The 19,630-nt window shown below is 50.6% G+C and overlaps 2 protein-coding genes across 2 annotated transcripts; one reads left to right on the top strand and one right to left on the bottom strand.

Annotated features, from left to right (window-relative positions):
- Nucleotides 1-834: 834 nt before the first annotated feature.
- LOC112639393 lies at nucleotides 835-2,736 on the bottom strand. Its single transcript, XM_025413179.1, has 3 exons — nucleotides 2,077-2,736; nucleotides 1,489-2,029; nucleotides 835-1,145 (listed from the first exon to the last, which is right to left on the bottom strand). The coding sequence occupies exons 1-3, from the start codon at nucleotides 2,734-2,736 to the stop codon at nucleotides 835-837; spliced, it is 1,512 nt and encodes a 503-aa protein (XP_025268964.1).
- A 6,277-nt stretch (nucleotides 2,737-9,013) lies between these two features.
- LOC112639392 lies at nucleotides 9,014-9,415 on the top strand. Its single transcript, XM_025413178.1, has one exon. The coding sequence runs from the start codon at nucleotides 9,014-9,016 to the stop codon at nucleotides 9,413-9,415; it is 402 nt and encodes a 133-aa protein (XP_025268963.1).
- Nucleotides 9,416-19,630: the final 10,215 nt, after the last annotated feature.

Below are 19,630 nucleotides of genomic sequence, written 5' to 3'. Positions count from 1 at the left end.
GGCACCCGTGTACGCCACCCTGAGGACGGGCGCCCCCGTCCTCGGCCGATTTCGGTCGGCAGACCCGGCTCCAGGTCCGTGCACGGCTACACGTGACCTCCTTTTTAGGGTTTTGTATCCACGACCGCGCCGATTTTGCGATCGAGACACGGTCCCGCGTAGATACCTAGATTAGACGTGTTAGCAATTGTGGTTACGCGACTCCGTGTATCATACTAGATTTAGGTCTGTTCCTTGTCCCGACTAGCGCCTAAGACGTGTGTTCGTAATAATACTAGACTTAAGTCTGCTCCCCGTCCCGACTAGCGACTAAGACTGGTAAGCACCTAGATTTAGGCATATTCATAATTGTAATTGCGCGACCGCGACATAACTTCGTGTGTACTACTAGATTTAGGCGTATCCATTGTCCTAGCTAGTACCTAGAACGTTATTTTCGTGTAAAGAATCAAAGTGTAAGTAGGGTGATTTTACAATAAAGATTTTTTATTAATTCGTACCCGTGTGGTTTTGCGAGCCTGAGTCTCCCCTTCTCCCGAACCCTGACTCCGACGAGCCGATCCGCGGCGTCGGGAAAGGTGCACCGTTACAATATTATTATCTTTTTCTTATTATTAATATTATTTTTGAAGATATTAATAATACTTCTTTCTAAGTAGGCGATAAATCAATGCACGCGATAAAAATTAATCGTCGATACATCGACGAGAGTACGCGTAAAACTAATCTACGATGTGGGAAATGTATGAGGCGCGATAAATTAACCGCTAATAAGTCGATAAGAGTACACGCAGGACTAATCTACGACGCGGAAAACGCGCGACGCGTCTCTGTTCACATGTCGCGCAATTGATCGCGTCTCTCCAACCACCAGTTGTGCAGTTTGCACACGTTTTCCAAGGCGCAATTCTTCGAGTGATAGCCGCAGCGATAGACGCGAGTCGCGGCTAGCGTTCGAAGGGGTCCGATATCCTCGTAATCGGCGTCGATGGTCTCCATCGTCAGGTCGAGCTGTTCCGCGACCTCTCCCGCGATGTCGGCCAGCCACTTCTTCTTCTCGAGACCCTTGACGTAAATCGTCACCGCGGCGTTCGAGATCCCTCGACGCGCGATATATCGCGTCGCGAACGATCTGCTTCGCGTGCCTATACTCCACGTGTCCGTCGGTCCAGTGAAATTCGTGGTGATTAAGAGTCAGCCAACAGGCCTGCGACTTCTCGCTCTTCGTCAGCAGATTCCACGACATCGGCGCGCGAAAGACGTGATGCGTCAGATCTCTGCCTCGCGAGTATCGCCATCTCCTTCGTCACGAATCGCTCGTTGACGACAAAACCCTGCAGATCGACGAAGATCGCATATCGCCGCGACCGTCGTCGCGGTCATCGTCGCGAGATACTGACGTTTATTCGCGTCTCTCCCCGATATCTTCGCGATTTCGAGTTTCCTCTCTCCCCCCCGTTCGACATGCGTCGTCTTACAGAATCTTACGCACGACGTTCGTCAGCGGATTGTACTCCACCACGCGATCGTGAATGATTAGACAGTACGCCGTGGTGTTAGAAGGAACGTTGTCCTTGCAGTCGAATTCTAGACGAACGTCCACAGTGGCGCTCTTAATCGCTTCGTTTTGGCGGGAACAATCTATCACCGCGAGTGGGCCGCAGTATAGAAATTTGTTCATAGTCAGGAGCGTCTCGTCGCTCGCGGATCCGTAATACGTTCGTCGAAATCTCGCGTAGGCGTCGTACAGTACGGCGATCTTGTTCTTATCGAAGTCCAAATTCATATCGTCGTACGGATAGAAGTCGGAATTGAGATACAACTTTACGTTGGTCAGATTGCACGCGTCGAATCTGGAAGCGTCCTGCGACAGGACGTTCTTCCTTCCGGTCTGCAACGCGAAGATGACGTAACGCGGTTTCTCGAGCTGCGTGGCCGCTTTTACGGCCCACGAGTGTTTGGTCGTGCTCTGCAGGAGCGGAAACTCGTAGAGATCCCACGAGCGAAAGGGCGCGCTCAGATATCTGCGCTGTCCAACGTGCGCAACAGCGATAATTTGTTGACGTCATTCAGCACCACGTGCGGCACGCGCCACTGTATCTTCGCGAGCTCGAATTCCTCGCGCGATATCAGACAATTGTTGTCGTTTCGCGCTCTTATCAGAATCAGCTCGTGACGCGCGTTGATAACGACGCGCCTGTAATCCTCGGAGAAACCTAGCAGCGTATCGAGAGGAACGCAGAAGTTGAAGTCGCCCGTCGACGCGACGCCGCTCGGTCCAGTCGCGAGATCCCATCCGGCGTTCTTCAAGATCTTGCCTCGTTCGGCCGTCAGCGAGACGTAGTTCTTGATCGTGCTGGTTATTCCGACGTTGCGATTACGATCGATTTCCACGCCATCGAGCTCGTAACGTATCTCCTCGAACATAAAGGCGACGCAATTGTTCACGAGCCACGCCGGCGTCGAGGGCACGGACGGCTCCTTAGAGGCCGAGGCAGGCTTACCCGATTCGCCGCTCGACGCGGGCGGCGGATTATTCTTCGCGTGCAGTCTACCTTTGACGTAGAGAAAATTCTCGCACGGCAGCGTGTATAGGTCCTGCTGTTGTATAGGTATTCGTATCTCGTCGCTGTATCCGAAAGTGGTATTGGCGTACAGATTGTACGTGTGACTCTCGATCTTCACGATGCGATTGTCGAAGACGGGTTCCCCGCCGATGCTCAGAATGTCCCTCATGTCGTCGTCGAACTATCGCGCGGCTCTCGGTACGACGAAACCCATGGATCGCAGAAAAGCGACGTTGGCTGCGGACAATCTCCCCGACGCTCCTCTCTCTCGAGCGCGCGACTCGAGTTCCCGCGACGCGATCGCGGTCGCCGCCGCGATGCGACCGTCGCGACGCTAGATTCGCGCACAACGAGCATCGCCCCGTTCCCTCCCCCGTCTCGCCGCGCGCTCTCTATCGTCTGCGCCGCACGTGCAGTCGAATCGAGATCTCGCTGCGGAAATCGATCAATCGACCGTCCTGATCGACGACGTGCAGCGATACGTCGGTCACGAGTCGCGCGATGACCGGCAGATAAATGATCTGCCTCGGGATCTCCGACACTTTGTATCCCGGCGGGACGTTCGGCGCGAATTCGTGTATCGCGTGGGCGGATCTCCCGTTCACGTACGCGTCCGTCGTCAGGTTGCACTCCACGCGAATCGTGTTAACCGCGATAATGCTCACGGGCTCGTCGGACGCGTACCATTTGTTCGGCCGCAATACTCGAGACTGGGAGAAACCTAACAACGATCCGATATTGTTCGGTTTGGTGAAATTAATTCGATACGCGCATTTGATTTCGCTTCTCATGGTATTGTCGTTACCGGCGTAGCGCGAGAACGCGATCGCCGCTCTCGTCCTCCGCGTCCTCGACGTCGTACAGATATTCCTCGTCGTCGTCGCCGTCGCCGCCGTCTCTCCCTCCGGTACTCGCGTTTGGCGGTCGTCGCCGTCTTCGAAGAATCGCGGGCTCTCAGGTACGCGCTTATATCGCGCAGCTCGTAGGATCCGATCGGGATCGCGATCGTCTCGTCGTTGTCGTCGAAGTAAAATTTATTGTTCGAGGAATTTACATTCGGAATCGTGTTGTAGGTCTCGAAATTGGTCAGGCCGAGCTCGTATTCATCGTCGCTCAGATCGAGAGGTGGAAAGTAACTCGGCGTGGAGAACGTTGCTTCTTCCGGTCAGCGTGAGAATCAGCGACATGACGACGCGCCGCTATCGCCGTTAGAGACTGAAGGGCTTCCTCCTTCTTCCTCCCCAATCGACTCGTCGAAGGAAGCGCAGGCACAATTGTCCGCAGACGCTCTGATCGTACGTCTGCTGGGAGTCGCGATTGTACGCGACGCGCGTGTAGCGTCCGAGATAACGCGCGAGTTCTCGAGGCGGCCGAAGATTGCCGAAAGCGTCGAAGTAGATAGCGTCTTTTCCCCTTTTAGCGTACGCCACCCAATGCGTGCCCGGCCCCGAGGCGTCGTCCAGGTTCACGATACCACTCTCGTCGCGTCGAACTCGTGCCGGCAACGCGTCGCGCATGAACACACCTCTGAAGTGACGCACGCGAGCGCGCCTGGCCGCGCTGTTCAACTGTTCGTTCGTCGTGACGCCGATCGGAGCTACGACGTCGTCTAACGCGCGCGAAGACGCGACTTTTTTTTTTCTTCTTCCTCCTAACCGTTCGTCCGCCTCGTCTCGCGATGCTTCCGCCGCGCTTGTAAGGCGCGAGATACAAACCGCGGCCCTCCATCGCTCGATTGTGTCGCTGCAGCTCCTCCAATTGTCGACGCGCGGCCTTACCGTCGTTTACCATCTTCGCCACGCAGGCCGCTCCGCCGATCAGTGATCCTAAAGCTCCGAGCGCCCGGCAACAGCGGCAGGAAGCCGCCGCGTTTCGCCGCGGGAAGAACCCGTCCTCTCGTCGTCGTCGTCGTCGCCGTCCTCCTCCTCCTCGTCGAGGTCGTTCTTCTCTTGCTGCCGCCGCCGCTCTTTCTCGCGCCTCTTCGCGCTCCAACCATACCCATTCCTAGTTTCGTCTTCGCCTTCATAGCCGCTCATACGGCCGACGCCGCCACTCTCTCGCCGAGGGTCGAATCCCCGGCCCGGATACGCTCGAACGCTTTCACTCCGAGCGTCCGATCCGCGACGTGCCGATCGGCGAGATCGTCGCTCCGCGAATAGGCAACGTCGTGCTCGCGGCAAGCCGCGTCCAGCGGATTGACGCCTCGATCGCCTCGCGCGAGCCGCTTACCGAGACGAGTACCGGGACCGCAGAACTGATATCCCGGTATATGTAGTTCGAACGGAAGAGCGTTTATAGTTCTATTGAGCAAACCGCTACCGCCGACGACTGCCGTCGCAGCGTCCTCGACATATCTCATACGCCTCGATCGTCGACGCGCTCATAGTCACGCCATTTCGTTCTCCCGGCACATGTCGCAGTATTTGATGCACGGCGGCGGACCGTCGATGTGCGTTCGTTGCTACGGCTGATTGTGATGCTTGTGACAGAGGCGATAACGCTGCACGTCCGAATCGTCCTGCAGATGTATAGGCAATCTCTCCCACAATCGATCGACAAAATCGCCGTACTTGTCCAGCAGAAGCTTCTTCGGAACGTACTGCAATTGATCGACGCTGAGTCCGAGAATATCAGAATTGTTCACCAATAGAATAAACATGACGAAGCGTCGCGCGCGCGCGCGCGTAACTCTATCGCGTCACCGTCGATCGGACACGCTTAACTGCACGATCGTTTTTTTTTCTCCCTCTATATATATGCGTTCGCGAGGGCAAATCCGCGCTCGTTGCTCGCGTGCGCGAGTCTGCGCACTGTGACGCAGATTCGCTCGCGACAACGAGGAAGAATCGCGAGAGGAGAGAGATAGAGAGAAAACGATGCGTTTCGTGCGTCAACTGATTGCGATAAGAGTGTCCAACGTGGACGGTAAGATGCGCTCGATGAACGAGGAACCGCGAAGACACGGTAATCTGTTACCGACCGCGATCCGCTGCGTAATCTGCGGTCCCTCTAATTGCGTTAAAACGAACGTGCTGATAAGCCTTCTGGAGAGCCCGCACGGCGTGCGATTCGTGAACGTGTACGTTTACTCGAAATCGTTGCATCAGCCTAAATATCGATATCTGGAGAAATTGTTGAAACCTATGAGGGATATCGGTTACTTCACGTATTCGAACAACGTCGACGTCATCCCGCCTAGCGAGGCATCGCCGAACTCGATATTCGTGTTCGACGTGGCCTGCGACAAACAGGACGTCGTGAGAGAATACTTCGCCATGGGGCGTCACGCGAAGGTCGATTGCCTCTATCTGTGCCAATCGTACGCTAAGATACCCAAACATCTGATACGCGACAACGCGAATCTATTGATACTCTTTAAGCAGGATGGCACTAATCTGAAACACGTGCACAGCGATCACGTGAACACCGATATGCCGTACGAGGATTTTCACGCGCTGTGTCGCGCGTGTTGGGAATATCGATACGGTTTTCTAGTGATCGACAAAGATAGCGCGCTGCGCAACGGCAGATACAGGCGAGGATTCAACGATTACACCGTGCCGTAGAGCGTCGCGTGCGTCGTCGTCGTCGTCGAGGATGAGTCAGTCTTCTCGAGACGGCGGCGATCGTAGAGGGGAGAGAGATAAGAGAAGGCGAAACGTCGAGGAACGACGCGCGCGATGACGGACGTCGACAGACGCGAGAAAACCGCGATAGAGATAGCGAGAACGCGCGCGTCGATTCGCAGGAAGCACAGAGCGCTGAAGACCGGAAGGATGGAGAGCGATAGCGCTCTGGAGACGCGTTTCAAACCGATCGTCGAACCGTTGCGACGCATCGCCGAGCGCGTCGGAGACGATTCCGCGCGAGGCGCGAGCGCGAGAGAGAGGGAACCGGCGAAGAGCGAGATCGACGAGACGTTCGCGCGAGGCGTCAAGAGAACGGGGGCATCGGAGGAGGAGGAGGAGGAGGAGGACGACGACGAGGAAGAGGCCGAGGAGAGCGCGTTACCGCCGCCGCCGTCCGCGAAAGGATTCAAAGCTAAGCGATCTCGCCGTCTGAACGCGACGACTTTCACGCCCGTGGGAGCGTCGGACGCGTCTCCCGCACAGCGGTGCGAATTCGCGAGCGGAGACCTCTTCGCGCAGCCGTCCGTCGAGGAGACGTTCGAGACGAGCGACGACGTCTTCCTCGGATCGCCGGCGACGCTCGAAACGTCCGTGAGACGGTCTCTGCGGACTCCTCGAGGGCGAGACATCTTGCGCGATCAATTGGGCCCGTTGGCGCGAAAATACGTGGGCGCTCTTCTCGGCGGCGGCGCGCCGAGCGATTTCGATCACGTTTACGGAGTCTACTTCGCCGACGCGGGCACTATGCTCGGGGACAAGCGATTCGACGTAGGCGTCGACGACGCGATATTCGTGGACGCAGTCAGATACGCCGGTACTCCCGGTCTGTACGAATTGATCTTCAAGAGAATTCCCAACGATTTCAAGTACACCGAGAGAGACAAAGCCGCGTACAGGAGCATACTTCTGCAAACTAACGCTCACAGGCACGATCGCAAGCACAATATTCGCATGCCCGTACTGTGAAACAAGGGATATAAGTACAAGCACGTCATAGCTCCGATCCTGCGGACAGTCCGAGGAAGAGGATCGGCGGGGGTCGCGTGCCGCGGGCTATGCGCGCGACCCGCGACACCGTGGACTACGTTCATTGGGACGATCCGAACGAATTGGTGGATCGTCTCCGATTGCTGGACGCTTCTCGTCAAGCCGGCAACAACGCTCACGACAACGAGATCCTGTCGATAATCGAGGAGCTCCGCGAGATACTGTGAGACGATCGCGGCGACGCGCGCTTCATTCGACGACGCGATGTTCGCGAGCAAGTTCGGAGTGTCGACGCGGAGAAGACGCGGTCGCGACGCGATGAGCGCTAGATTGCGCGCGAGCGTGGAATCTCTGCGAAATTACGTGCGCGATAACGCGCTGTACCTGACCGTCTCCGACGTCTCTCCATCCGCGTCGCATTACGACGCGCGGCGTCTCTAGATACGAGGAGTGGCCTGGCCGACCAACAACGACGACGCGACGAACAAGAGTTACGTCGAAAGCGTTATACACGCGGTGAGAGCGAACGTGGCGAATAATCACCAGCCTATCGCGAGCGCGAGAACGCGAGCGGATAACAACGCGGCCTCGACGACGAAGAAAATCGTCGCTCTGAGCAAGAAGATCGACGCTCTCAAGAGCGCCGCGACCGAAAGATCGAGCGCTCTGGAAGCCGACGTTACGCTGATTCGCGCGAGGGGGAGCGCTCTCGAGAATCGGTTGCAAACGCTGGAGAATCTGCAGGAGCTCGCCGCGACGAGGATCGAGACCGTCGAGGCGGAGAGATCAGCCTCGCGCGCGGTCGTCGACAAGCGACTGGGCGATCTGGAGAGCTCCGTCGAGACGAATCGGGCGAACGGGGACACGTCGAGCAAACTGTCGCGCGAACTGGGGACCTCCGTCGTGCGGCTCGAGGAGATCGGCGAGAAAACGGAGAAGCGAGTGCGCGCCTTGGAGAGATCTCTGTCGCACGTGAACAACGTAGCGGCGAACGAGAGAAATCGAGCCGCGTTGAGCGGTCACGACAGAACGCTGCAAGAGTTGACGGCGAAGGCGCTGACTTCCAACGCGAAATTGCGAGAACTGGACGTCGAAGTGGCGCGTCTGAGGAAAGACGCGAATGAACTCGCGAGGAGAACGGCCGCGATGACGACGACGGCGACGAAGGCTGCGGCGAAGGCGGCGGCGGCGGCGGCTGCAATTCCTAAGACGATCGATCCGAATAAGGTAATCATACAACTGGGCGCTAAAACTCTCGATAAGCAACAGTCGAAGAGAGGATAGAAAAAAAATAGAGACGGCGAGATGAGCGCCGCGAAACGGAGACTCGTGAACGAGCTGCACGCGCCGGCGAGAAAGAACTTCCCCCGTCGCCGCGTCGCGGTGCGCGGATACGACGATCTGTGGCAAGCGGACGTCGTCGAGATGCGTCCTTACGCCGGACGGAACAGAGGCCACAATTACATACTCACCGTCATCGACGCTCTGAGCAAGTACGCATGGGCGGTACCGCTCAAGAGAAAGAGCGGTGACGAGGTCGCTCGAGCCCTGTCGAGCGTGACGCGCGCCTTCGGACGTCGCCCGAGAAATCTGCAGACCGACAAAGGAAAGGAGTTCTACAACGCCGAAGTGCGAAGATTCGTGGATAGACACGGCATCAATCACTACTCGACGTATTCTGTGCTGAAAGTGTCCATCGTCGAGCGTTTCAATCGCACGCTCAAGAACTCGATGTGGAAGTACTTCACGCTGAACGGAACGTACAAGTGGCTCGACGCGCTGCCGCGTCTAATATCCGAGTACAACGCTTGCAAGCATTGAACCATCGGGATGCGTCCGATCGACGTGACGCCCGCTCGAGCGTCGAGACTCCTGTCGACGGTGTACAGCCACCCGAAGATCGCCGCTCCGGGAAAATTTCGACCGAACGATCCCGTGCGCGTGAGCAAGTACAAGACGCTGTTCGAGAAGGGATACACGCCGAATTGGACCGCGGAGATCTTCCGCGTAGCCGAGGTGCGAAGGACGAATCCCGCGACGTATCTGCTGAAGGATTCGCGCGGCGAGTCGATAGCCGGCGGATTCTACGAGCACGAGTTGCAGCGAGTCTCCGATCCTGACGTGTATCTCGTGGAGAGAGTGCTGCGCCGGAAGGGCGACGCGGTTCTCGTGAAGTGGCTGGGGATGGACAGGTCGCATAATTCGTGGATAGACAAAGCCGACATATTGTGACGAACATACGTATATTTTCGCGCGATATTACAGACGAAAAGATACATCGCGCGTATTGTAACGCGTCGCAACGAATATATATATACATATATATATATATAGGTATATATATATATATATCTATATATATAAAAATGAATCTCTATTTCCCTTGGTCATCGTATCACACGTGAACGGAGGGAACAATTTCGCTAATTCTTTTTTTGTTGTGTTAATTATTGTCTGGAGAAGGTTCTTATTAAAGAAAAAATTTTGTAAGTTTAGCGGAACATTAGAAACTTTAGAAAATTAAGGAAAACTTAACGAAAATATTAATTTACCATAACTTAACAAAATATTAATTTACCATAACTTAACATAACTGTGAGTTGTTTCATATTTGAAATGAAAGGATAAATTAAGTATTTAACAACCGACCCATCTGTGCTAAACAATATTTGCAGCGCGTATTCTGTCAATCGCTGACAGTTATTTAAAACAACTGACAGTTATGTCTATCAACTGACCGTTATGTTAAATTTATATTTTCGTTAGGTTTTCTTTAATTTTCGTAAATTTTCTAATGTTCCGCGCGCGACTTCGAGAAAGATCGAACGCGCGCGTGACTAAACCGACCGGCGCTCGCAAACCTCGGAGTTCCCGCGCACTCGAGAATAACAACACGGTTTAAAATAACAGAAAACTTTAATAACAGAACAATAACAGCACAACACAGAGAGCATAACGTTGTTAGCAATAAAACCGCGGAACGTTACACGTCCGCTCAGCTTGATAGCTGATCGTTTAACACAGATGGGTCGGTGGATAAATAATTAATTTATCATTTCGTGCAATTACATTTCAAATATACAGTGAGTTTTTGAGAAGTGTTAAATCATCACGGTAAGTGAAGAGCAATCACGCCTATTATAGAAATAGGTTTAAATATACTGTTTTGATTGACTTGATATAAAGAAGAATACAATAGAATATTATTTTATTTTCAGTATTTTGCCAGCAATATTTTTGTTTTTAAAAATGCCAGCAATTAGACGTACAAACATAAGTCGCAGAACTCGCAATGCTGCAAGTCAGCGACATACAAGAGCACGTCAAACTGACGAGCAACGCGAAACGCGGAATGAAGTTGAACGGAATCGATGGAATCGAAATCAACAGCATAGAAAATGTTGCTTTTAACCCTTATCGAGCTGCATTTAATTATAACGTGGAAATCGATTACAGTTCACAGCAAATCGTTGCTATAGGATCAATGAACGTTGTGTGTCAATATTGTAAAGCATTTAAGTTTAAATATGAAGCCTCTGGATTGTGTTGCGCGAGCGGTAAAGTGAAATTGACGCCATTTGGTACCGCCACCAGAGCCTCTGCATTCATTGGTTTCCGGAAATGGGAGAGTTTCTATACATTTTTTGACTCATATACAGCAATACAATAATTGCTTTCAAATGACGTCATTTGGCGCAACAAAAAGTTATTCAAGAAAATTTTATGCCAACTTTCAAGGTAAGTATATTGAAAACAATAAACTTTTTACCACCACGTGCCTGATGCAAAATACGTTGAAATGGTGTATCAATTGAAATAGCGTAAAGTAGGTTTGGAGTTCGGTAAATAGCCAAAAGCAGCCAGAAGTAAGTATGTTTGAAAAGTTGATGGGGGAATGGCAGTGCTGACAAAATATCTAGATAGCAACATGCTGGTACAAACAATTCGATAGACAATATCCTACATTACATCTATTTATTGTCTGTTTACCTTTGCAGATTCAGGGACAAATATATCATTTAACAGGATCCTTATTGCCAACGCAGGATAGTGAATATAAATTTATGCAAATTTATTTTATGGGCGATTCAGCAAGACAAGTCGATCAACGTTGTGCACACAATAAATTGGTGAAAAGACCAATTGTGGAACAACTGCAAATGTTTTTCCATCAACACAACGAATTGGTTACATTATTCACGACTGCATTAGACCGCATGCCATCTGATAACCACAAAATTGTCATCAAAGCCGATAAGACGCCTGCAGGACAACACGCAAGACGCTATAATGCGCCAACAATTGATGAAGTCGCTATTGTTGTCGTGGGTGAAAAATTTAGAAAACCGAGATATTGTTTTACACCGGCGTAACGATCAACTACAGCGTATGTCAGAAACACATCGATCATATGATGCGTTACAATATCCTATCTTATTTTGGCAAGGTGAAGATGGATATGACTTTTCAATGAAAAAGATAGATCCAGTTATAGGTAAATAAACAACGTTCAGTTCAACCTTTATCACAACGTTAATTTGTGTTATTATAACACGGAATTTTGTTTATAGGTTCTGAAACTAATAAAAAAATTAGTTCAATGAATTATTATTCGTATAGACTGATGGTTCGGGAAAATGAGGACAATCACATCTTAAAATGTCGACGTCTCTTTCACCAATATGCTGTGGATATGTACGTGAAAGTTGAAACTGAACGATTGACATTTATCAGGTTGAATCAGGCAAAACTCCGTTCTGAGGAATACATTCATCTTCGGGATGCCATCCAATGCTGACGGAAATGCACAGAATGTAGGCAGAACAACTATTCTAACAACATACGTCGGAAGTCCGCGACATATGCATGAATACGCTCAGGATGCTATGTCGTATGTCCGTCATTATGGCACACCAGATTTGTTTATAACGTTTACATGCAATCCACAATGGACAGAAATTCGACAAGAATTGTTTTTTGGTCAATCGCCCATTGATCGCCACGACATTACCGCAAAGAGTGTTCAAAAGAAAATTAAAATCACTAATGGATTTCATTGTTAAACATCACGTGTTTGGCGAGACGCGCTGTTGGATGTTTCAGTCGATTCGAAACGCGGATTGCCAACATGCACATCCTCATTGTGTTAGAGAGAAAGACCGAATGAAATCGATGATGTGANCGTCCAGTCGCGAGATCCCATCCGGCGTTCTTCAAGATCTGCCTCGTTCGGCCGTCAGCGAGAACGTAGTTCTTGATCGTGCTGGTTATTCCGACGTTGCGATTACGATCGATCTCTACGCCATCGAGCTCGTAACGTATCTCCTCGAACATAAGGCGATGCAATTGTTCACGAGCCACCCGGCGTCGAGGGCACGGACGGCTCCTTAGAGACCGAGGCAGGCTTACCCGATTCGCTGCTCGACGCGGGCGGCGGATTATTCTTCGCGTGCAGTCTACCTTCGACGTAGAGAAAATCTCACACGGCAGCGTGTATAGGTCTGCTGTTGTATGGGTATTGGTATCTCGTCGCTGTATCCGAAAGTGGTGTTGGCGTACGGATTGTACGTGTGACTCTCGATCTTCACGATGCGATCGTCGGAAGACGGGTTTCCCCGCCGATGCTCAGAATGTCCCTCATGTCGTCGTCGTCGTTCGAACTATCGTGCGGCTCTCGTACGACGAAACCCATGGATCGCAGAAAAGCGACGTTGGCCGCGGACAATCTCCCGACGCTCCCTCTCTCTCGAGCGCGCGACTCGAGTTCCCGCGACGCGATCGCGGTCGCCGCCGCGATGCGACGTCGCGACGCTAGATTCGCGCACGACGAGCATCGCCCCGTTCCCTCCTCCCGTCTCGCCGCGCGCTCTCTATCGTCTGCGCCGCACGTGCAGTCGAATCGAGATTTCCTCGCCGCGAAATCGATCAATCGACTGTCCTGATCGACGACGCGCAGCGATACGTCGGTCACGAGTCGCGCGATGACCGGCAGATAAATGATCTGCCTCGGGATCTCCGACACTTTGTATCCCGGCGGGACGTTCGGCGCGAATTCGTGTATCGCGTGAGCGGATCTCCCGTCCACGTACGCGCCCGTCGTCAGGTTGCACTCCACGCGAATCGTGTTAACCGCGATAATGCTCACGGCTCGTCGGACGCGTACCATTTGTTCGGCCGCAATACGCGAGACTGGGAGAAACCTAACAACGATCCGATATTGTTCGGTTTGGTGAAATTAAATTCGGTACGCGCATTTGATTTCGCTTCTCATGGTATTGTCGTTACCGCGTAGCGCGAGAACGCGATCGCCGCTCTCGTCCTCCGCGTCCTCGACGTCGTACAGAATATTCCTCGTCGTCGCCGTCGCTAGCGCCATCGCCGCCGTCTCTCCCTCCGGTACTCGCGCTCGCGGTCGTCGCGTCTTCGAAAATCGCGGCTCTCAGGTACGCGCTTATATCGCGCAGCTCGTAGGATCCGATCGGGATCGCGATCGTCTCGTCGTTGTCGTCGAAGTAAAATTATTTTATTAAATTTATTGTTCGAGGAATTCACGTTCGGAATCGTGTTGTAGGTCTCGAAATTGGTTAGGCCGAGCTCGTAATCGTTCGTCGCTCAGATCGTGAGGCGGAAAGTAACTCGCCGTGAGAACGTTGCTTCTTCCGGTCAGCGTGAGAATCAGCGACATGACGACGCGCGCTATCGCCGTTAGAGACCGAAGGGCTTCCTCCTTCCTCCTCCCCAATCGACTCGTCGAAGGAAGCGCAGGCACAATTGTCCGCAGACGCTCTGATCGTACGTCTGCTGGGAGTTGCGATTGTACGCGACGCGCGTGTCGCGTCCGAGATAACGCGCGAGTTCTCGAGGCGGCCGAAGATTGCCGAAAGCGTCGAAGTAAATAGCGTCTTTTCCCCTTTTAGCGTACGCCACCCAATGCGTGCCCGGCCCCGAGGCGTCGTCCAGGTTCACGATACCACTCTCGTCGCGACGAACTCGCGCCGGCAACGCGTCGCGCATGAACACACCTCTGAAGTGACGCACGCGAGCGCGCCTGGCCGCGCTGTTCAACTGTTCGTTCGTCGTAACGCCGATCGGAGCTACGACGTCGTCTAACGCGCGCGAAGACGCGACTTTTTTTTTTTCTTCTTCCTCCTAACCGTTCGTCCGCCTCGTCTCGCGATGCTTTCGCCGCGCTTGTAAGGCGCGAAATACAAACCGCGGCCCTCCATCGCTCGATTGTGTCGCTGCAGCTCCTCCAATTGCCGACGCGCGGCCTTACCGTCGTTCACCATCTTCGCCACGCCAGCGCTCCGCCGATCAGCGATCAGCATCCTGAAGCTCCGAGCGCCGGCAACAGCGGTAGGAAGCCGCCGCGTTTCGCCGCGGGAAGAACCCGTCCTCTCGTAGTCGTCGTCCTTCTCCTAGTCAAGGTCGTTCTTCTCTTGCCGCCCCCGCCGCTCTTTCTCGCGCCTCTTCGCGCTCCAGTCATATCCATTCCTAGTTTCGTCTTCGCCTTCATAGCTGCCCATACGGCCGACGCCGCCACTCTCTCGCCGAGGGTCGAATCCCCGGCCCGGATACGCTCGAACGCTCTCGCTCCGAGCGTCCGATCCGCGACGTGCCGATCTGCGAGATTGTCGCTCCGCGAATAGGCAACGTCGTGCTCGCGGCAAGTCGCGTCCAGCGGATTGACGCCTCGATCGCCTCGCGCGAGCCGCTTAGCGAGAAGTAGGAGTATAGGGAGAGTTCTAACCCAGGTCCTCTCAGGGGGGGTGAGGCGCGCGGGGGATTACGGTGGTGCGGGGGAATGACGTCACGCGGGACGGAGGGGATTTCGGCGACGGCGCGTTAGATGTTTTACGGCAATATTATATTACATGCCCGGCTGATAAACAGTATTGCGTGTACGGACATGTTCGGTTTATAAATAATATAAACATCAGCATTTTTGAATTGAGATTATGATCGTATAATAGAGATGTGACATTATCGCCATATCGTCGTAAACGCCTCGTAAAAAGTACGCGCGGTCCCATATATTTATCGAAAGTATATGAAATATTGTATCGCATGCCCGGTTGATAAATAATATAAACAAATAGTACCTCAGAATCGTCTTTTACGATTTTTTATCGGAAGAATTTTTAACGTATCAACGCCAATGTTTGGCTGCTTTGTACCCTTGCTTCCACCGCTCGTATATCAGCGCTTTCGCGGTACACCCCTCACCCCGATATAAGTAATTCTAGATTTTTTCGTTCGACGTATCCTTATCTCTCTCATTGAATTACACAGCATGTAAATTTATAAACAATATAAACAAACGGCACCTCCTAGAATCGTCTTTTACGATTTTTTTTTATCGGAAGAATTTTTAACGTATCAGCGCCGATGTTTGGCTGCTTTGTTTTCTCCTTCATATAAGAAGGATTGAAGCGCATCAAATCATCATAGTATGTGATTTGAACACCCATCGACGCGTCGGCAGTAAAAAAAAAGTATAGCGGTGTTCCGTTAGAAAGATTTTTGCGCCTATTTCACGTTCAAGATAGCGAACGGTATTGTTTATCGCGTGCAAAAGTCATCCGTAGAAAACTGTGACAGTGTTTTAAAAGTGTGAGTGTGAAAAAGATAGGAAAATGGAAAACATCGAGCAGACCGAACGCGATCTGGTGGAAGGATCTCGCCAAATTGCCAGCTTGGGCGAGTATTTCGCGTGGTTGCAGCGTTGCGAGGAATTGATCAAAGAGCTCGAAGAACGCAGTCGTGTCAAGTGTCCGCGGCTCTCGATCGGAAATAGACAATCTCTGGTGACTAAAATTGCGCGACTAGAAAGTGCGAAGACTCGATTGCAAAGACGGTTTATTCCCAGTGGTGATGATTACAGCGGTGACAATAACGCGGAAAGACTCGTTTGGCGAAAGATCGATATGGCGTTCGACAGCCGTATTCTGACCGGTGCCGTGATTAACGCAAACTATATCGAACCTCGTCAATTTCTCGAGGATGCCGAAGACATCGTGCTCGAGCAAGTGCAAGACGTTCTAAAAAGACACAACAGTGTAAAAGTAAATACTATATTCAACGGTGAATTTGTGTCGGGTGATAAGCGCGCGAATAAAAGTATAAATACGAGAAACTGTGAACTCTTTCGCACATCGGATTTACGCGAGTGGTTCGAGCGCCGCGTTATCGAGCCCACTTTAGCGTCTCTAGAAGAGTTTCAGGAACGCGATAGCGGCTGGGCATTGTCGCGAATACAGAATTTGACTGTTAATGTAAATAAATATAATCCAATGCGCGCGGGATGCCACATTAAATTGTCGCGGGAGATTATGATGAAAAGAGCGGTGGTTAACGTACAGTCTAAAGACAATGCGTGTTTCGCGTGGGCAGTAGTCGCCGCTCTATATCCCGCAGAAAGAAAGGTGGAACGAGAATCATCGTATCCACCTTACGCGACAGTGCTGAATCTCCGGGACATTGAGTTTCCAGTAACTTTAAATCAAATTAAAAAATTTGAACTCGCGAACAATATCTCGATCAACGTGTACGGCATCGAAGACAAGAACAATATCGTCCCGATACGTCTTTCGGAGCAGAAGCGAGATAAGCATGTGAATCTGCTATACGTGGAAGACGGCAACAGCGTCGGACATTTCGCGTGGATAAAAAATTTATCCAGGCTCGTGAGCAACTGAGCAAACACAACGGTCAAAGATATATCTGCGATCGGTATGTATATATTAATATAAAATAATTATAATTTATATAACAAATTGTTATATAAATTATATAACTAATTGTTATATAAATTATATAACTAATTTTAATTAAAAAATTTTTCTTTTACAGATGCCTGCATTATTTTAGTTCAGATGACAAGTTGCAGTCGCATACGGTCGACTGCGGGGAGATGAACGACTGCGCTATCCGGTTGCCGAGCGACAAGGACAAGTGACTCGAGTTCAACAATTACAACAGGAAAGAGCGGCTTCCATTCGTCGTGTACGCCGATCTGGAATGCGTTCTGACCAAAACGGAGGACGAACAACAACAAAAATTGTACCAGCATCATCGGGTATTTAGTATAGCGTATTATATGCATTGTTCGTACGATGAATCTTTATCGGTGTATCATTCGCGTCATAGCGTCGATTGTATAGCGTGGTTCGTCGAAGATCTTAAAAATTTAGCGATTCGCGTTAAGAATATTTTAACGACCAATGTCCCCATGGTTAATTTAACGTCCGAAGAGTGAAAAATTTCACAACGCCACTCAATGCCATATATGCGAAAAGCCGTTCGCGCAAGACGATACACGCGTTCGCGATCATTGTCATCTGACCGGGCGGTACAGAGATCCCGCGCATTCAAATTGCAATTTAAATTACAAAGAATCTTTTTGTATTCCGATAGTTTTCCACAATTTATCCGGTTATGATTCACACTTTATTATCGAGGAAATAGCCACAGCATTCGAAGGGAGCGTCGAGTTACTTCCGATAACGAAAGAGAAATATATTTCTTTTACAAAAAATGTCGACCTTAAGGAAGGCGATTGGAAAAATAATGTAAAATTACGCTTTATCGATTCGTACAAATTTCTTACATCGAGTCTCGACAAATTAGCATCTTATCTAGACAGAGATAAGCTCAAAATTTTAAAATCGAAATTTGAAAATTTATCCGCGGAAAATTTCAGTTTATTAACACGGAAAGGTGTCTTTCCATACGAATACGTCGACTCGGTAGATAGGTTGCGAGATACGCGTTTACCACCGCGCAAATCGTTTTACAGTTCCTTGACTGGTGAAACTATATCCGAGAGCGATTACGCGCACGCCGAGAACATCTGGACGTGATTCTCCATTCGAACGCTGGGCGAATATAGCGACATGTATCTCAAAATCGACGTATTGTTATTAGCAGATATTTTCGAAAATTTTCGCGATAGCTGCATCAAAAGTTACGGACTCGACCCCGCGTATTACTATACTCTCCTCGGATACACGTGGGACGCTATGTTAAAGCATACAAAGATCACGTTCGAGTTGTTTACAGATATCGACATGGTCATGTTTATAGAACGCGGTATACGCGGTGGTCTGAGCCAATGTTCCAAGATATGTCCACAGATACGCGCGCGCTAATAACAAGTACATGCGACAATCCTACGATCCATCGAAACCATCGTCGTACTTGATGTATTTTGACGTTAATAATTTATACGGATGGGCAATGTGTCAACCGTTGCCTTACGCCGATTTTCGATGGGTCGACGACGCGTCGAATTTTGACGTATCATCTATAGCGTTAGATTCGCCCACGGGGTATATCCTCGAAGTCGATCTCGAATACCCGCAACATCTTCACGATACGCACACCGACCTACCGTTTTGCCCGACGCGTGACAAGCCGCCCGGTAAGCGGGAATTCAAACTGCTCGCAACGTTATACGATAAGAAGCGTTACGTGATATACTACCGTAACCTACAGCAATGTACGCGTCACGGCCTTCATGTGACAAAAATACATAGAATTTTACAGTTTTCTCAATCTCCGTGGCTTCGAAATTACATAGAATTAAATACACATTTCAGAACACTCGCGAAAAACGATTTCGAAAAAAATTTATACAAATTAATGAATAATGCTGTGTTTGGTAAAACGATGGAAAATGTGCGGAATCGTGTCGATGTAAAATTATTAACAAAATGGGACGGACGATACGGCGCGGAAGCGATGATCGCGAAACCGAATTTCCATAGCAGAAGCGTTTTTTCGGAAAATCTGATTGCGGTAGAATTGCGTAAACTCGAGGTGAAATTTTACAAACCGATTTACGTGGGTATGTGCATACTCGACATATCCAAGACGTGTCTGTACGAATTTCATCACGAGTACATATTTCCTCTGTATCGCGACAAATGTAAGATCATGTACACCGATACGGACAGTCTCGTATATCACATTGAGTGCGCGGATGTCTATGAGAACATGAAGCGCGATATCGCCAGATTTGACACGAGCGATTATGCGATGGACAATGCGTACAATATACCGCTTGTAAATAAAAAAGTACCGGGTCTGATGAAGGATGAAAATAATGGTGCGATAATGACCGAATTCATCGGGCTCAGGGCAAAGATGTACGCGTTACGAGTGGACGGAAAGAAAGACACGAAGAAAGTTAAAGGCGTCAAAAGTAATGTCGTAGCGCGTAATATAACCTTCGAAGATTACATGCGGTGTTTAAACGAAGAGATCGAAATGACGCGACAGCAGTCGTGTATAAGATCGAAATTGCACAAAGTGTATACCGTCCGCGAGACGAAAATTGCTCTGAGTCCGTACGATGACAAGCGATATATCGTACCTGATTCGACTGACACGTTACCATGGGGACATTATAGGATACCTTTGTAAATACATGTATATATTTTATTT

This window comes from Camponotus floridanus, unplaced genomic scaffold (genome assembly GCF_003227725.1).
Source record: "Camponotus floridanus strain SB8 unplaced genomic scaffold, Cflo_v7.5 scaffold618, whole genome shotgun sequence".
Lineage (NCBI taxonomy): Eukaryota > Metazoa > Arthropoda > Insecta > Hymenoptera > Formicidae > Camponotus > Camponotus floridanus.
The sequence above is the reverse complement of the archived record's forward strand: the minus strand, read 5'-3'. Positions and strand labels throughout refer to the sequence as shown.